At 39.6% G+C, this 18,385-nt stretch overlaps 1 protein-coding gene across 7 annotated transcripts in view; it reads right to left on the bottom strand.

Moving 5' to 3' along the window:
• Positions 1 to 18,385, bottom strand: part of Wdr62 (WD repeat domain 62) — a 446,434-nt gene that overhangs the window by 112,614 nt on the left and 315,435 nt on the right. For all 7 annotated transcript variants that reach the window (XM_071585661.1, XM_071585668.1, XM_071585662.1 and 4 more), the window contains one exon: positions 12,742 to 12,833. In XM_071585661.1, the coding sequence (XP_071441762.1) occupies positions 12,742 to 12,833 (92 nt within the window). The remainder of the gene's footprint in view (positions 1 to 12,741; positions 12,834 to 18,385) is intronic.

Below are 18,385 nucleotides of genomic sequence, written 5' to 3'. Positions count from 1 at the left end.
TATATATATATATATATAAGACATTAGAAACGCTTTATGCTTTAGAAAGCTTTAAAAATTTTCAGAAAAAATATCAGACGACAGTTCAGAAGTTAAAAAGTGAAGTTTTAAACTAAAATACAAATACATTTTTACAGTATTAAATTGTGGCAAAATAAAAACAGAGCTTGATTAAGATGCATCTGAGATGTTATAAAAAGACAACCAAATCTGTTACGGAAAATGAACATATTAGACCAACACTTATGGAGAAATGTCAAGAAAAAAATATTTAGCAATAATAGGGTAATGATGACCTGGAGCCCGTTTCTCAAAACTACAATTCTTCTGAAAACAGTCAAATGTAAAATACACACTTTCAAATTCGCGCACTGTGCAATGCAGGCAATTTGCAACTGTTTACCCACTAAGACGTTCCCAGACGTACGTAGACGCAAGAACAAATTGTATGGATTCGTAAACTGACTTGAAGCGCTGAAAAATGGTCCCTGGATTCTTTAATTAACATCATAGTGAAAAGGTTATCCAGGCCGTTGAGATGAAGCGCGTTGTATAATTCCGAAATAAGCCCGTGCGGAGTGACATTGAGACGCACATATGAAATATGGACATGGAAGAGAATGGATAACATGAGCTGTAAGGAGGAGAAAAGCAAAGACGAATCATTAAATATAGTTGGGTATGAGGTAGTTGGAGGATGAAAATTCGAAGGATAAAAAGTGGGCAGAAGAGGTATTTTTGAGGAGTCGCGAGACGCTGAAGGGTAGAGGGAAAGGGATAATGCTGCGTAAGCTGAGAAAGGGAAAGAAAAGGCCATATTCTTCCAATCCTTAAACTTCTTAGGGAATAAAAAGAGTATATTTAATTCCACCGTTGTTGGGAGTATTTTTCTCTAGGTGGCTTAAACTGCCGATATCTAGTTTCAGGTACTTATTGGTATCCGAAGCAATCTCGAGTGCTCTGTTTCAATAAAGCGGAAAAAATTCTCCTACGACCGTAAAATATAAAAAAAAACTTTACGGCCTAAGGTAAAATTCCCTTTTAAGTAGCTTAAACCTTTAAAGCTCATTCCCCCATTTTCATATTCGAGCGTACTGTGAATACCTCAAGGCCTTAACCAGCTCTCTCCGTGACGGGAGAGGTTTCTAGAGACTATTTCCAAAAAGCTCATTCACGTTTATTTTTTCCCGCACAATTTTTCACTACTTGCTAGCTCAAATCTAGCGCATTTCTGCTCATACTTTCGATTACCATGTACCCATCGCATATGCCAGAAATAACATTCTGAGATTAATCGTCTCGACTCATTTTAAAAGTTTCCAAAGCAATACGAAATACCATTCATATTTTATGCTATCATTCATCAGCCTAATACTTCTCTAATTCATCCTCATAATGGCAATGTAGGCAAAATCACTCAAAGCCTATAGGGTACAACGATATTAGCGTTGCATAATGGACTATTTAAGAGTGTAAATAGATGCTTTTGACCTACCATTAGGTTGACCCCCCATAAATTTTGGATAATAGGGCAATCACTACTCCTCAGGATAAGAGATAATGCCATCGATACGATCTTGCATTAAGTGAAGTACAGTTCGTTAAACAACCACTCAAATAAATAAAGCCAAATTGTTAATAGGATAATTTGTCGCAGTTTTCCAAAAGAGTTAAAAAAGTAATTAGAGTATTACGCTGGGATGGAAACAAATATTCGCGTGCACCTTCAAGAAGTGTCTATTCATGAAGTGGCTTTTAAGATTTGATTTCTGCATGGAGGTCAAAAAGTTTTCAGGAGGGCTAATTTCGAAGGCAACATCGTAAAAAAGCAATGCCATCAGCAAAAATCAACATAGCTGCCACCTAAGAACCATTTCTTTAGTTTAATATCTCAATCTACTCCCAATTAAATGCATATACTTTTACTGAGACACACAATGAAAGACATGTAACAGTTTGGTTGGTTCTTACCGAACTTTTCCATAAATAATGTGATATGCTAACAAAAGTAATCCTTATGGCACGTTCGATTCCCGAAATTAAATATGGTAGCACTGGAAAAGGTGAAGCGTTTCCTCCTTATTCAAAAAAAATAAACCGCAATCTAGTGTAAAGATTATTTCAAACAGAGGCATTTAATATTTTCTCATATTATGAAAATGTCGAAGCACCGAGATTTTCTGACAACTGACGTAGCACCTAGTCCCAGATGGGCTGGTGAACAGTTCACCTCGCGATCACAATCGCGAGCAACAAATATCGCGCCTGACGGTGGATGAAGTTTTAATCAAAAGTTTGGGAAAATGTTGTTTCCTGTTGCAGAAAAAGCGAGCCGTAAATTTTACCTCGCGCCTTAGGATCGAAGCAACAAGGTTGGCGGTCGAGCAGGGATCGGATTATATTGAGTCAGTCGACTGTATCATAATTTGGCTTTGGCATTTACTGAGCAGCGAGAGACACTTCAAGGTTGAAATTATTAATTCAATGGTACGGCGCCGTCGAAATTATTTTACTTTCACGGAATTAAAATCAAATGGCAGTAGTGTCTCGATATCGCAGAATCACTTTTCCAACGCTACCGGTTATCCGAGGCGTTTCACAATATTTCTGTCAATAATGAATTTTTGGCGGCACTCGGTAAAATGCTGTTTTGTTCGACAAATATAATTTTAAAAACTACTAGTTTGATTAATATCACTGAATGGCGAGAGGAAGATTCGAAAGGCAAACTTTGTTACCGAATAGTTAGATACCTGAATGAATGCTATCAAATGGCTATTTCAAACAAGTATGAACTAAAAACAATACAGATTTCCTAACACATCCTTTTCTCTTTGTTTAAGTCATCAGATGAAAATTATTTCGGAATTATTCTGATGTTATTTTCTTTGATTTAGACGGTGTTAATTTCTGGCCTTCAGCAAAGCAGGACAGACTAAAGTAAGCTTTCAAATGATTTTGTAAAAAAAAAGTAAAATTGGGAGAGCACCTCCCCCTAGACAGTAGCATCACCATGTACGTGTATGGCCGGAGTCAGACATTTCACATAAAATTGGACAGGTAACAGTTGTATTTTAGAGGAAATATAGCTAGTTGGCTGCCAAAGAACTGAACCTGGTAAGAAGGACAGCGTTCCAATACTAACGCACAGGGCATGTATGTAATCAAACGACTATGACATCTGAACAAATGACACAAAGGAAGGAAGGAGTAATTTGAATTGTGGTATCACAACACCATAATGAATTTGGATGGATTGATAAGGATAGTAATGGAAATGTTCCTCATGGAATCAAGGATGAAACAGTTTCAAAATATAACCTTAAACGGACCGGCGAACTCATTGGCCACATCTTACGTCATGAGGGAATTGCAAAAATATCGGAAGGCGGCACTGAGCAGATAATGATTCAGGTAAATACCGAAACGCCATAGCAGTAGTCTACCGGCTTAGTATAGGTTTTGATCGACACTGGCAGTACACACTACTGCACTCTTAAGCCCTAACTACATAAAAATCCATGAAGAATTTTAATAGCACATTTCATAGCTCTGCATACTTTCTACCTCCCTTAATTTCAACCAAAATGGCTATTCTTTTCCTCCCTCTACCACACTTCTCCAGAGTTCTCTCCCCTATTACCGCTTTCAACATCCCCATCTCATTGCCTCTCTGTTTTTCAAAGATTCATTTTTCCTACCTTCTTTGAATTTCTTCCAAGAACCGTCTCTCTTCCCCTGCCATAAATAAAACTTCATCGTTTCTTTCCGCTAACATTATTTTCCATTCTTCTCCGCACCCACATTCCATAAGTCTCCAGTGTACTCTTATCATCTTACCTCAACGACCAAGTTTTGAAGACATACTAAACGGCTATCCACACTTGTTAAACTTTTCACGAGTCTTTCCTTTGCCTTAACTTAAGGTGCTTGACATACTCTCCCGCTTCTCTGCAAACGCTTCTTTACCTAACGCAATCCTTCATTTAATTCCCATAAAACTTTTCCCACCTTCATCCGAAACACTTCCTAAATAGATGAACTTTCCAACTGTTCGTGTTCATGTCCCCCAACTTTAATATTTATCTTAGCCTTCCTATTTCTACACGATCTCGATAGCTTCCAGAAATCTACTACCTACAGCAAAAAATTAATTATGTTCACTACAATTCCCATGAATAAATGAAGCTGAGAGCACAACACCAATCTGCACATGTGATGATGGTGATATCTAATCGGCGGATTGAAGGCTTCCGAAAAATAAGAACGATATTACGATTTAGCGTAAGTCATGAATATATTTACGCCAATTCGAAAAAGGATCTAATGTCTTTTCCGCCATATGTCCTTGATGAAATCTTCTCGGGATTTCCATAGGGTTAATTTCTGAACTGTTGATGTTTCAACGGACGACTCGTCCCATAGATGATGGACATGACGTCCGTCGAAACGTCGGAAACAATGCAGAACATGACCCGGTCGTTATCCCGAGAAGAATTCATCATTTACTTCAATTTGCTTCACAGAATGTTTTACGGGAAGTTAAAATTATTATACTCTAAATCGTCTATTTCGATTTTAATGACATGAAAACCAACAGGTACTTAAAATAACCCTACATTAATCTTAGAAAATAAATTCAATTATACAAAAAATATAGTAATTTCGTTTCAACTAAGGTTAGCCTGATCCGATTTTACCCATGATCAATGATTATTTATTCCATCTACCCTACCTAACGCACGCCGGCCTCTTCGAGGCGGGTTTAATGTTAAATTGTAGATTCAAGAGTCTTTTTGACCGTGAAGACGCGAAGGTTGAGCCAGCAAATGTTTTCGCTCGCCCTAACGCTTGTGGATACATGATCATTGGATGAGGGGACGGACCTTGTCATTGGTTGGCTGATGCCAGCGAGTGATGTCACCGCGAAACGAGTCGACGAGATCCCTCTGGCGGTGCATTGCCCTCGGGAGCCTCCTCCTCAAATGCATCCCCATCCACCATTTCGAGGCCCTCACCTCCGATCGAAAGCTTTTATGCCCACCGGGATTAGTCTGGAGACCGTTATGTAAACGGTCGCGCCCCGACGGACTCAGGGGAGAAAATCAGACGCGATCCCCCGAGAAATAACCTACAAGCGAGGATAGTTCCCAAATATTTTCATCCCTTTTTATCTCCCGTCCTTCGATTCCAGCTTTTCTAATCCTTGAAGATTTTTTTTTTCTTTTCAAGACCGATGCACCTTGGAATCTGGAATTCCATTAGATTTCGAGAATATCAAAGTACCTCACCACCGTACTGCTACTACCAGGAATGTGCTACCTTAATTAACCATTCTCAACCCTCAATGTACAGGAAATATCACGGTGGCAACGACATATCGATGTTACGGTACTTAGTCGTTTTATCCAGATATATCGAGAGCAATACCGTCCATAATTACAATTTGGTCCATGTTTTCTATTAATGAATGGTCACCTTCCGCGAGGATAATATCTTCTTGGCCGTAAAATGGTATGGAATTCCATAATTTCTTCCATTTGTCCATCGGTAATGTCACCCAAACTATTTAAATATATATTATGCTCTCATTAAGCCAAATTTAAATAACCGAAAACATCGTCAACATCAAGATTTCTATCATAACGTACGTATCAATCAATAATAGCCATACCAATCGCCGTATCGATAATATCAAACTGACGATAATTATCGATACTCCATATATATCAGCTATTTTGGGCTATTATTATCAACATGGTCGATACATCGCTAATTCACATAGCTCTAACATATTTGTGACTTCAGGGACACCAGCCAAGCCATCCTCTTATCGCCAGCCTTCATAATTGTTTGCTCTTCGTTTTAAAGGGCATCAACCCAATTTAAATTCCCAACATTCAAGTGTTTTCGAAATTCAGGAACAAAATTGTCGCTAATTCATAGGAAAAAGGAGCATTGCTCAACTTAAACAATTACCACCAGCCGCAGGACCAACTCCCAAGGATGAATTCACAATGGCAGAGCAATTCTATCCTTTGTGAGTTCATTTAACCTTTTCCGTATCCTCTTTGGCCGTAAGTGAAACAAGACGTTCATTCAAATCATTCACTTTTCACCAGGAGGAAATGAATGGAAGCCAAGGTTACACCGGTAAATCACATCGCTCAGAGAAGACCATACTTGACTCCATCATGTAAATTGGTTACCCATGTAAATACTTGCAGAGGAAAAGCTATCCCTGTTCTTTTATCTAATTTTAAATCTAAATTGGAATTTTTATGCTCTATCTACATGAATATTCAGCCAGCTCTAAGTTCCATGGCGAGTGTGTGTGTGTGCGTGCGTGTGTGTGTGTGTGTGTGTGTATATATATATATATATATATATATATATATATATATATATATATATATATATATATATATATATATAACACATAAAACTTTTGTTAAAGTCTCACGGACGTGAATAATAATTTATAGGAAGTTATAACTAGTCGACAAAGACAAAACACACAAAAAAGAAGAGAAACTCACTCGGTTTCGGATTTTCGGTGATCCAAGCCACCTTTATCAAGGAAGAGAAGGGCAGTGCAGTTCTGTTTATTCGTAATGTATATGTGTATAAATAAATAAATATATATTTATGTATATACACACACATACATATATGTATATATAAACTGCGTTTATATACATAAACAAAGTTATCAACCGAAGGTCGGTTGATAGGTGATGGTAGAGTTCACCCAATATTAAACCCAAAGGCGGGTGAGATCTTTTCCTGTGCCACCTATGGCTTCCCAGGAAGTTCTCGTACCTGAAAAAACCAGTGCCCCGGTTTCGGCAATATGCAGGGAGAGGAATCACAACAATTTTTCAGAAGTATACCCCGTTCGAAAGACATGTAATTAAACTATTAAGCAATGCATAACCATCAAGTATCCGAATCAGGCACGCAGGATTTTTGTATGCTAGCTATACCAGAGTGGGCCATATGTGCGAATTTTTTTAAAAGATCAATTCACTGCAACAACCCCTTGGATCCTCACTGTCATTTCCGTGAAGTGACGAAAACAAAACCGCAAGAGTTGCCACACCCATCGGTGACGGCTTGCAGTGCGAATAAGTGGGGGGGGGGACATCCCATCATTGCCGGTCACGCTGCGCAGAGCTGCTGAGGGCAAGCGTGGAAGGGCTCGGCTGCCAAAAAAAAATATATTCCGCCTCAACTCCTCCGACGAGCGTCGCCGGATTTCTGCTCGCTTAATCTCTACACCACACAACTTTCATCCTCGACCCGATAGTATTTCCCCGGAGAACCTCGAACCGAGCCAACTTTCCGGGCGACGAGCGAGATTTGCAATTGAAATTGTTTTGCGAAGGAGCGAGCGCGGGGAAGGGCGGAGGAATACAGCACGCCGCCCCTCTCTGTCGTTACCTTCTTACCCACACCCCCCCCTCCTTATACACCTACCCCACCCTTTCTCCCTTCAAGACTCGAAAGGGAGCAAATAAGTGGGCCCGATTCCAAAATGTGATAGGAGAGGAAAGCCAGTCGCGACCCGGGCTCGCTTGGTTATTCTCTAATGAGAAAGCGACCCAAGAGAAAAAAGCTCGAAATATATTCTCCGAGGAAGGGATCGGACAAGTTCACTTTTCTGTCTCGCTCCATCAGCAGCGCGAAAGAAAATGGACCGAATTTACTAGATTTCACCGGATAAAAGATAAAAGAGTTACAACCATTTTTTTTCGAGAGTTTCAAAATAATTTCATGCCAACATCTTAAATTTAATCATTCCGTTAAGTGGAAAGAAATTTCACCGCGGGACCGAACGGGAAGAAACCGGGATAAACCGAGCCTCGAGGACTGAGAGCCATCCTCGTGAACAAAACTATTTGAAAACCTCGGGCACTCTAACAAATTTGATAGAGAGCATCGCCGCTTTGTAAAGCGTATTTTTTTATGTGAATAAACAATTCACACCACATATCGTTCCGAACTATTTCTAATGGAATTATTCCATTTTCAGATAGTGGTTTTATGCCGAATGCAAATACACTACCTAATAAAAAAAGGGCACATATACATTTACGAATGCATGTTGTTTTAAAATGCCTCTTTAACTATTCTAAAAGCCGAAGACGAACTAAGTGGCGATAAAACATTCATATCGTAAATCTTTGATGCGGCGTCCATTATATGCATGACATGACGGACGTCTTTAAGAATATAGTAAACATAGACGACCATGACATTCATAGATTATTAAATATTACACTTATGAAGACAATAAGACAATCTTATCTTACACATCATGTTCTGATAAGGCACAAAAGTAAAATAAATCTCAATTGACTAGTTTGGTTTTTAATGGCTAGGTATTACCAGAAAAGAGTTTAAGATCGGGAACGATTGCTTCCCTTTCAGATAACTATCTATTTTTATCCGCTGCCAAAGATATAAAACATATAATTTTGCAAAGAACAAACGAAAACTTGCTCCTACCATAAAAATCAAAAAATAATTGACGGGCTACATTATTCGGTGATCGCTAATCAATAGACTTTCAAATTTCTAGGAAAGGTTCCTGAGAGGCGACCATCGAAATGTAGACGCCATCACGATTTTCGTCCAATTTTGAATGATTCAGTAAAAAGCAAAGCAGTCCTATACACTATAAAATGAAGCATAAGAATAACACGATTCAGTCACTTATACTTAAGCTTGAAATGGCAAAGCAAAAAGGACATATCAAGCGGTGTCTCTCAATTTAAGACACTAAAACGTGCACTTTATATACACGTATGATATATGCATTTATGATGGGTGATTCCTTCCATTAAAAGGGTTGCTATTTATATTTTGAAACTTATATGAAAAGACAATAATTTATTGTTAAAAATGACTTTATTGTTTTTCGAATTATTCTCCATGATAATCAATACGCTTTTGCATGCGCTCGAACCAATTTTCGTAACACTTCTTCCACTCCGATTGAGGTACCTCCAAAACATGGTTTTTGAATGCATCAACGGCTTCTTCAGGCGCCGAAAAACGTTGGCCACGCAATTATTTCTTGATAAACGGGAATAAAAAGAAGTCATTTGGTGCTAAATCAGGGCTGTACGGAGGATGACCCATCAATTCGATCCAATCCAGTTGTTTCAGCCAATCTGTGAGAGCTTGCATTGTCATGATGAAGAATGATCCTTCGTTGCCGCTTCTTTTTCCGTATTTCACCAAGCAATTCTGGCAAACAAATGCTCGTGTAGCATTACGAATTCACGGCTCTACGTTGCTTCAACGGTACGGTTGCCACATGTCCAGTTATTCCGAAGAAACAGGCGATCATTTGCTTCGATGTGCTTCGTGCACGAATCACTTTTGCCGGATTTGGCTCATCTTGAAAGACCAATACAGTGGATTTCTGCTTTGTTTCGGGCCCATACACTCCGATCCAAGATTCGTCACCTGTGCAGATGTTATGCACAGCTTTTGATGCCCCTTGATTGTATTTGTTGAGCATTTATTTGCACCAATTGACACGAGCATCTTTTTGAGCTTTTGTCAAAGTATGCGGGATCCAGATCGAACAAATTTCACAGCTAACTGTCCATACAATATCTTATTGATGCTCGTCATACTAATCCCCAAGGATGCCTGAATCTCATGATAAGTCACAAGACGATCTTTCTTCACAAGTTCTTGCACAGCATCAATGTTTTCTGGCACAAAAACTGATTTTGGACAACCTTCACGACTTTCGTTGCTGAGCGAACCGCGGCCATGATGGAATTCGTTATCCCAGCGTTTCACAGTAGCAAAGGATGGGGCTTCATCCCTAAAAGTGGAAGTAAGTTCACCGATACACTCCTTTCTTGAGAACCTATTAGTCGAAAGTCGTAAAAAATCATCGCACGAAAGTGTTCACGAGTTAACTCCATTTTTTCGCAGAGGCAAAATTTTCGAGTCACTGTAAACAACAAAAGTTACGATCAAACGACAAAATGTTCTTATTAAAGTTAGCGTTAAAAGGGCCAAACTTTCAGATGAAAATTCCAGATGGCGCCTAAAGCACTTAGTGTTGTCGATGCTCAAGATATAAATAGCCACCCTCGTATACGTAACACTGCGGAATAAACTTGCATTTTTCTCTATTATTAACTAAATTAAAGGATTAATTTTAAAATTTGATGGTTATGATGGTGTTATTAAGACGAATCCTTCCCTAGGAACCGGGAGTCGAAATGAATCTCAAGTTTATAATGTGTCAAATATCTCCACATTATGCAATTCTCAAGGTGTTCAGAAGAATACTTCTTGTGATATATACGGATACTACGCTGAACGATGTCGTTACAAAAAGAACATATTTTCCACTGTTTCTCGAAAACCACAATTGATGCAGTCATATCAACACAATTATTGCGATCTCTTATCTCCACTCGGAAATAAAAGTTTTGTTTTTCCCTGGAATAGTAAATCAGATTGAATTCTGCGACCTTATGCCATTAAACCTACTAAATTCAAATGCTAATTGTTTTATCTCCTGTTCGACCCCAAGGGCGTCATAAAATTTCTGACAACCGGGTGATAATTGCTCTCCGCATGTCCTCCATATTCTCTGATCAATCGAATGACTTAATATGGGATTTCTTCAACATTTGAGCGACACGCCAATCAAGGAACTCAACGAGGGCATCATTCTAAAAAGGGAATGAAACATTTTCCGCGCCAGTAAGTGATGTCCACCGCGCGTCCTTCGAGGACTGGACGGAAAACAAAGTCGGAAAGAGCCGGTACCGACTTTGGTCATCCCGGAAATAATAATTGAGGAAATATCGAAAGAAATACAAAAAGGAAGGGTAAAAATTGAGAGAAGGACAACATTTATACCGACCACTACCAATTATAAGGAAATAAATTTCGAAAAACAAGGGAACTTTGGATTTGTCATTATTAGGGATGGGTTAACCTCCAGGTGTGGATAAAAATCAGGGCTGTGCAGGTGAAAAATTTATGCCTGACCCCGAGTCCAGTACGAAAGAATTCAACATCAACAATGGGCAGCTATAAATGGTAAGGTGAATAAGGGGGAAAATTCTAGAAGGTGAATTGATTTTTATACCTTGGGAGAATGATCTCTAGGAAAAGAGGCGATGAGTACAGGGATCTATAAGATAAACTTGGCATAAAAACTCACCATAAATGTTAACAACAAGAAAAACCTTTCTCTCAGTGCGAAATTGAGACATTACCAGACACTGACCCGCACTTAATCTATGCATTCAGTCAAATTTCTGACTTGAAGATCATGGCTGGAAAATGCTGATTCGAATAACCGTAATCAACAGTCGGCAAAAAAAAGACAAATATATTAATTATGCAACGAACAAAAATACCGTTCATGCACGAGTAGCTAGCTAAAAAAAATAGCATCGCTCGGACAAGACCAAATAAAAACGCTTAAATAAAAAAATTATTAATTGAGAAATACCCAATGAAATAACTAACACACCATACGCAACTCATTTGAAGAAACCCCCTTAATTTAAAGTTTCTAGCTCTAATTTCTACCGGTCGGACCACCTTGATCACTCTAATAAAATGGGAAATTTAATACACATACCTCAAAGACAAAATTAACACAAACACAGACTAACCTCAAAGAATAAATCGGACGCACGACACAAAAATCCCTCCATCCTATCTACCTTCAACCTAGGCAGATCAAATTGACATGAGCGTAAAGATAATAAACAAGTAAATTAGAGAGATTTATACAGAAATACACGTAGATTTCCACAGGGCTTTCGAACAGATATATTTTAGGATTCGGTTTTCCCAGAAACATATAGTATTTGCATAGAGTTTTCCCTCTCCTTTTTCGGAGATGAGGTCTCGACTTCCACATGCCTTTGCTGAGCCTCGCAAGCAGGTATTAGTTCCACAGGCGTGGAAGTCATTAAAAAACAAAACGATAGACATCAACCCGAAGGTTGTTTTGCTTGACCATTTGCAATTGATACTCCTCGGGATACTAAATCCAATTCGGCATCGACCTCGAAAAAAATAGGGGACACTCGTAACCATCCCAAATCTAGCTCTCATAAAAGTCAACCAAAAACCAACTTCCTTGACAAAATCTTTATTAGACGAACTAAATCACCTCAAACGTTTCGTATCATTTCAAGCTCAATCAGTACACCAAGTAAAATCTTGAGATATATTACGATTCTTATAACAAGTCTTAACAAAATGCTCTATTCGTCATTGTTATAGTATATGAAAAACTTTATTAGATTTTACATATAGCGGTAATTCAACAGATTATCGTGGTTTATGCATGTATTTCAGAACAATAGTTTTTTATTGATTTTTTTACTTCACTACTTCAATGTTCTGATTGAAAGCCAGCCGGAGTTACTTGAAAGGGACCGAGTATTTTTTATTTCCAAAATACTACGTCGGTAGAGCAAGTGAGACGAAACCTGCGGGGTATATATTAAATAAATATGTGAAATACAAGCGCAGTGATATTCAAATAAGTGGTATTTGATGGAATGTATGTATATATATGTGACATAATACATATATATTTATTTATTTATATATATATATATATATATATACACACACACACACACGTCACAAGGTTATGAATGATTAATACCCAAGTACTTTTTAATTGATAGGCAATTTTGACACTCTGGTCACCCTCGAGACGTTACTCACCCCGCCGGGTATGCGACCAATTCGGACGTCGGGTCGCAGTCGAGGGCGGCATTGCTGGAAACTGTGAGACCAAGGACTCGCTCCAACTTCACCTGCAAGGACAAAAGGAAAACGACATTAGCGAGGAATTCTTAAATGATTATATTCTACGAATGATCGCGAAATCCAAATGATCGAGTAACGGGCCAATTCTGGGTGAAAATACACCATCAAACATTCTCTCTCATCGAGTGTTTATATCACATATGCGCAATCAAGTGTGGGTCTTTAGGGCTTCGAATACCAGATAACGTAAAAATTATGGACGATTTCATGGAATTCCGGGGACGATACAAGTGAAATATTTTTTTTCTCAAGTTGCTTACCACAAAAACCTTTTGCCGATACTGTAGCTAATTTCTCATAATGCCACCACATCACTGGCATTCAAGGACAAAGGATAACGGAACTGATGACAGTGAAACATTTATCTCGTGTCATCAATAAAATATTACACATATTTCCGACTGGGCAATTGTTTCCAATAAATATTTGATTGAATTCAACACTTAATCTTGTAATTGCTTTGCCACAGAATTGACTTGCAACTACCAAGCACCGACCAATCTTCCAATGTCCCACGAACATATTAGTTGGACACGCACCAATCGACTACACAGAAAACATACTTCATCTTCTAGTGCTAGAGCCAATGCGAATGCATTTTAAGCAATTTTTGCAAATTTTTTAGCAATCTTTTTCAAGCGATTTTAATTCTTTTGAATGCATGATGAAAAACGTGAAGCGATGTGAACGTACTATAGCGTGGAATTTCAGCATTTTCCCGTGAAGAACAAAGTGTACGCTACAGCATTAAAACCTCCTTAATTACAAGTGGTCTTTTTACCAGAAAAAAGTTAATCGTTTGCGCACACCAACGATGACGTCCACAACGAATCTAATTCCAGCCAAATCTCGTCATAACCCAGAAGCATTTCTTTGACATAGAGCCAGTTAATTCACTCCAGTCCTCGGAAACACACATTTTTCAATGAGATGGCTTCAATTAATCTCCACCATTTTTGCTGAGCATGTCAAGGCTTTCAATCAACATGTCCCATTTAGATAGCGAAGCAGGCAAAAACTAATGACCAGACATCCTTATCGCGGGCGTATCAGATGACAATGATGATAACGTCGGAGGAACTTTACGGCAAGAAAATTACCCTAAATCTAGTCCAAACTCCATTACACACACTCGAGATATTAAAACAAATATTCATCTACTGTGGGTGGGGAACGCAAAAACACACTCTTAGGCAAACTTCTTCAAAAATTCTGCGTATTTTTCCTCAACCCTTCCTCTCTTGGAGAAGGGAGGGAGGGGGGCCTCCTCACCGATCTTGTCAGAGGAGGCCTCTTGATTCAGAAACGTCGACACATTGACAAGAAAAAAAAACGAAACGCCATTTCTTCGATTTCGCAGGCCCTTGAAGCAACTTACAAAAGCATTCCGAATGCTACAAACACAATTTATTACCGACTGTCACATTTAATGTAAATTCAAAACTATGCCAAAAAGGACCGGAATAGCTATGGTGCGAACGGACACAAGAAGTCCATAAGAAAAAAAATTCACGAGGACCATATGAGTGGGCAGTCCTCCTCCCTCCGCCTAAAGCTTCACGCAAAGTAAAACACGGCGGCCTCGCCTTCTCATATTTCATGAAAAGAAGGTGAATAACGAACGAAAATATGCGAAATGTGAATATATTTATGCAGCGCGAAACCCACGGAGCCCGATATATTATTCGTGGCCGCACATCAGAAGATCTGCACGGTTTATTTAAGCGGGTAGCCTAGTTCATTAATGAGACCAGCCCGTTAAAACAGATCACCATTTCAAGCGACTGCCTCCAGGTTAAAGTACGCACAATATCGAAAAGGAAGTTTCATAACGCACATTCAACATTCAACTCGAAAGAAAGGCTGATTTAACGATTCGACCATGTTCCAGAGCGAACTCCCTAACCGACTTAACCATCAGCCACTTAAGTAGGTCCACGGATTGAAATGACAATAACGGGCTAATACCACTGTACAGAATTTAGGATAAAAATTAGCGACCCGGTTCTCTTCACCACCGCGGGAGTGACACGAGTATTCAAATGTTCTCCCAGCGAGGAATAGACTTGAGAAGATGGTAAATTAAGCCGCCAACATACGCATCGTAACGTCCAAATGGCATACGTGAACAGAGATAAATGACACGATAACTGAAACGAACGAGATAAGGCATGTAAATGTATCTCCAAAAGAAAATGCTCGATAAAACGGCACACTACCCCGAAATTTGCGTCGGAAAGAATCTTTGCTCAAATGATAAAACGTGATAAACGTGATGCAATTATTAAAGGAGGATAGTGTGGAACTAAGACAGCCGAGTTTTAACTTTCCCAAATAATACGCAAAAGTTCTTGGGTGATGCAGCAGTATATCGCGCGTAATTCGGATCGATACCTAAATTAGATCACGTGAGGATAGTTACAAAAAGTTTTTACTAACGCGGATTTCCCGGTAGGTAATGTGCTCGCCGGACATACCCGAGGTCGCCAATGGCAATCCGCCTTTCAGACATGGGCCTTGTGTTTCATATTATGAATTACTCGACAAGAAATTTATGATGCGATATGACATAATAAGTCATACTATCTTAATTAACAGATAACCACAAACCTTAGTTAAAAAATTACTACTAGTCGCCAACTCTAAACCAGACGGAATGATAATTCCAGCAGTAAATAAAACGTAAGCGCCATAGTAGAGTGCTTTAAATAATAATAATAATCCCTATGAATTAAATAATCAACGATTATTGGGAAAGATACGTTCACTGGGAAAGAAGGTACTTAACCAGCGTTTGACTGATGCGATTGATAAACTGTAGGTCATTCCATCTGGTAAGGTATGGCCACAACTGATTTCCAGGAGGAACACAAGGAAAAACAAATTACTGACAGGGTGGACACTATTCGCGGCCGCCATTATCACGATAGCTATCTATCTACCAGGTCTTGTGAATTAGGTAGTTTTCGTGCCCCGACTGCTTAATTTTTAAAACGAAAAAACGTAGAATTCTATGATGGCACTCATTGGTTATTATCTTCTAAATGGGAAACAAATAATGCGAAATAAAATTAATGACAGGGACGCTGAGCCAAGATGCTGAGAAAAGGCTAGTCAAAACCTTGAAATGGAACGTGGTTTTGTACTGCGCGGAAATACATGTATGGTCGTCGAAGCAGTATGATAGGAGTAGATTGGAGGCTTTTGAAATGTGGGTGCGGAGAAGGACGGAGAAGGTTAAGTGGACAGAAATGAAAACGAGTGAGGAAGTGCTGGGTATGGAGGGGGAGGATAGGGATTTTTGAGAGAAATCATTAGGAGGCAGGAAAAATGGATGAAGAGCGAATTGAACGGCAGTGGGATGTTGAAGACTGTGATAGAGGAAGTTGCATGAATAGGATAGAGATGTTGAACGCAATGAAGGGGGAAAGGAAGTATAAGGAGATGAAGAGGGGCTTCTTTTAGTGTTTGATAATGGGTTGCGTTTCGTTTGCAGAGGTAAGAGAATCGTGGCTGTACCATTTGGTGGCTTGTGTCCATCCAACACCTACCTTAAATGGTAGAATACAATAATATTAATTGTACGTTCCGTGTGTCGGTGATAACTGATCGTGGGGCAGGAACAGCAGCACCCAGGCTATTAAGTCAATTCCTCCAGAAGGGATAACAGCTTGTTTAGAATAGCTAGCGAGTTATTGGAGTTCTTTCTACTATACATATTGGACCATTTTTTGGCACAAATGCGAAAATGAGCTAAGGCAAGTAGGATCTCAATCCCCATCTTACAATGCTCACTAATTAATTCCTATGGCGACTGGCCATGATGGGCGTCGTGGGTCTTAAGGGAATGACACTTAAGGAAAGAAAAGGATAATGCTACCTATGTACAGTCCATTGGACCCGATTTGAGATTGCTACGCACTTAAATATTTTTCCCGTGTGGTCAATTATCCTGCAAATCGATCCTTCGTTTTACTTCGTGCACTTTAGGGGTGTGATATCTTGGTAAATTTTGTCATCAAAGCTCTCCTTTGACCGAAGGAAAACCATTAGAACCTCATTAAAACGCATGACTTCACTTTCACAAAGTCGAGGTGCAATGCCTGGCGAGGGAGGAATCCGCCACGCCCCTCACGAAACCAAAACGAATCGCAGGCTCCATCGAGCCCGGCACGGCGTCCTCGACGACCTCCGGGCGCGCTCTCACGCTCCTTGGGCCTTTCACGTTGGCCACAACCTCTGCGACCTGTTTTATTTTCAACTGAAATTGGACCGCCCGCCCTTTCACTCACCTAGCACATACCTGAAGTGCGAGAGGAAGAGAATGCGCGCCTTAAAAGTGAATTTCGAAAAACTATCGATTCATCAAGATCGCATTTCGTGTGACAAATTCCAGAATCGCAATTTTAGCCCACGAAATTTGAGAAAATATTTTTACGAAATGCTCAACAGAATCCCTCCCACATTTCATCAAAACTATTTGGATGATATTTTCAAGTTAATGATCTTTTCGAATCGACACAAAACCAACTCACCGAAGTATTTATATCACTATTGGACATCGCATCGCATTTTGGGATGGGTCTACTCATTAATTGCCACAGTGCGTGGATATGGCTTATCTACACGCAACCTTGCAAGCTGTCCCAGTGAAAACAGCATTGGGTGTTAGTAACCACAATGATCAATAGAATGATCTTTTAGATTTAATGGTAAAAAGAAAAAAAACAACCATTTTGCAAAATTTAGCTTAAATTATTCCAATTGTTTCATTCTAATGTGACCGTATATGTATGCATTAAAAAAGGATTCTGGCAACGTCTGGCTCGATAGTCTATTCCCCATACATTCTTGTTGCGGTCTCGCCTTTCGGCGCGGGGTGCATACAGGTTTAGAGCGACCTTCGCTTGGAAGTGATTACAACGTCCGGCGCCTCTTAACAGCCTCCACCCTCACCACCTTTCGTGGTTGAGAACCCAGTGAACAAGTACGAGTTCTCATGAGTGGGGGGGGGGGGGGTGCACAATCCGACGCTTTCAAACTAATATGACGACCGCAACTGGGAGCTCCCCAAAAAAGGATACCTATGGCACCGGGTGTTCTAATGTGCGCTAATTACGCAACGAATTTAAAAATGTTTTTAAAACACATTTTCACCACCAATGGCCGCCAAAATTCACTCCACAATGTCCTATCGTAACAAAAGTGTTGAAGAGTTTTCTTGATTCATCCTCAACACGCCAGTGATCTGCACCAATAAGCTCAATAACTCTGTTTTCCATAGCTGGTGGGAGACGCGAACGCAAAGGAGGACATGAAATCGCATCATGCAAGAATCTCAAAATCCGAGCTCCAACTAGGATTCTTGAGCTTCGCGACACGTCGATTTGAAATAACTCCCTTCACCCCTAGTAAAACGATGATGTCGACAGAGCCTTATTCCCAGAAATTCCATTAGAAAATCAACGGGTGATCCAGGGAAGTCGTAAAAAAGAACATCTCATGAAAAAACGTCGCATCTATCCGACAGGCTAGGTTG

The sequence above is a fragment of the Hetaerina americana genome, unplaced genomic scaffold (genome assembly GCF_022747635.1).
Source record: "Hetaerina americana unplaced genomic scaffold, ioHetAmer1.1.p SCAF_2, whole genome shotgun sequence".
Taxonomy (NCBI): domain Eukaryota; kingdom Metazoa; phylum Arthropoda; class Insecta; order Odonata; family Calopterygidae; genus Hetaerina; species Hetaerina americana.
This window is presented reverse-complemented; position numbering and strand designations above follow the sequence as displayed.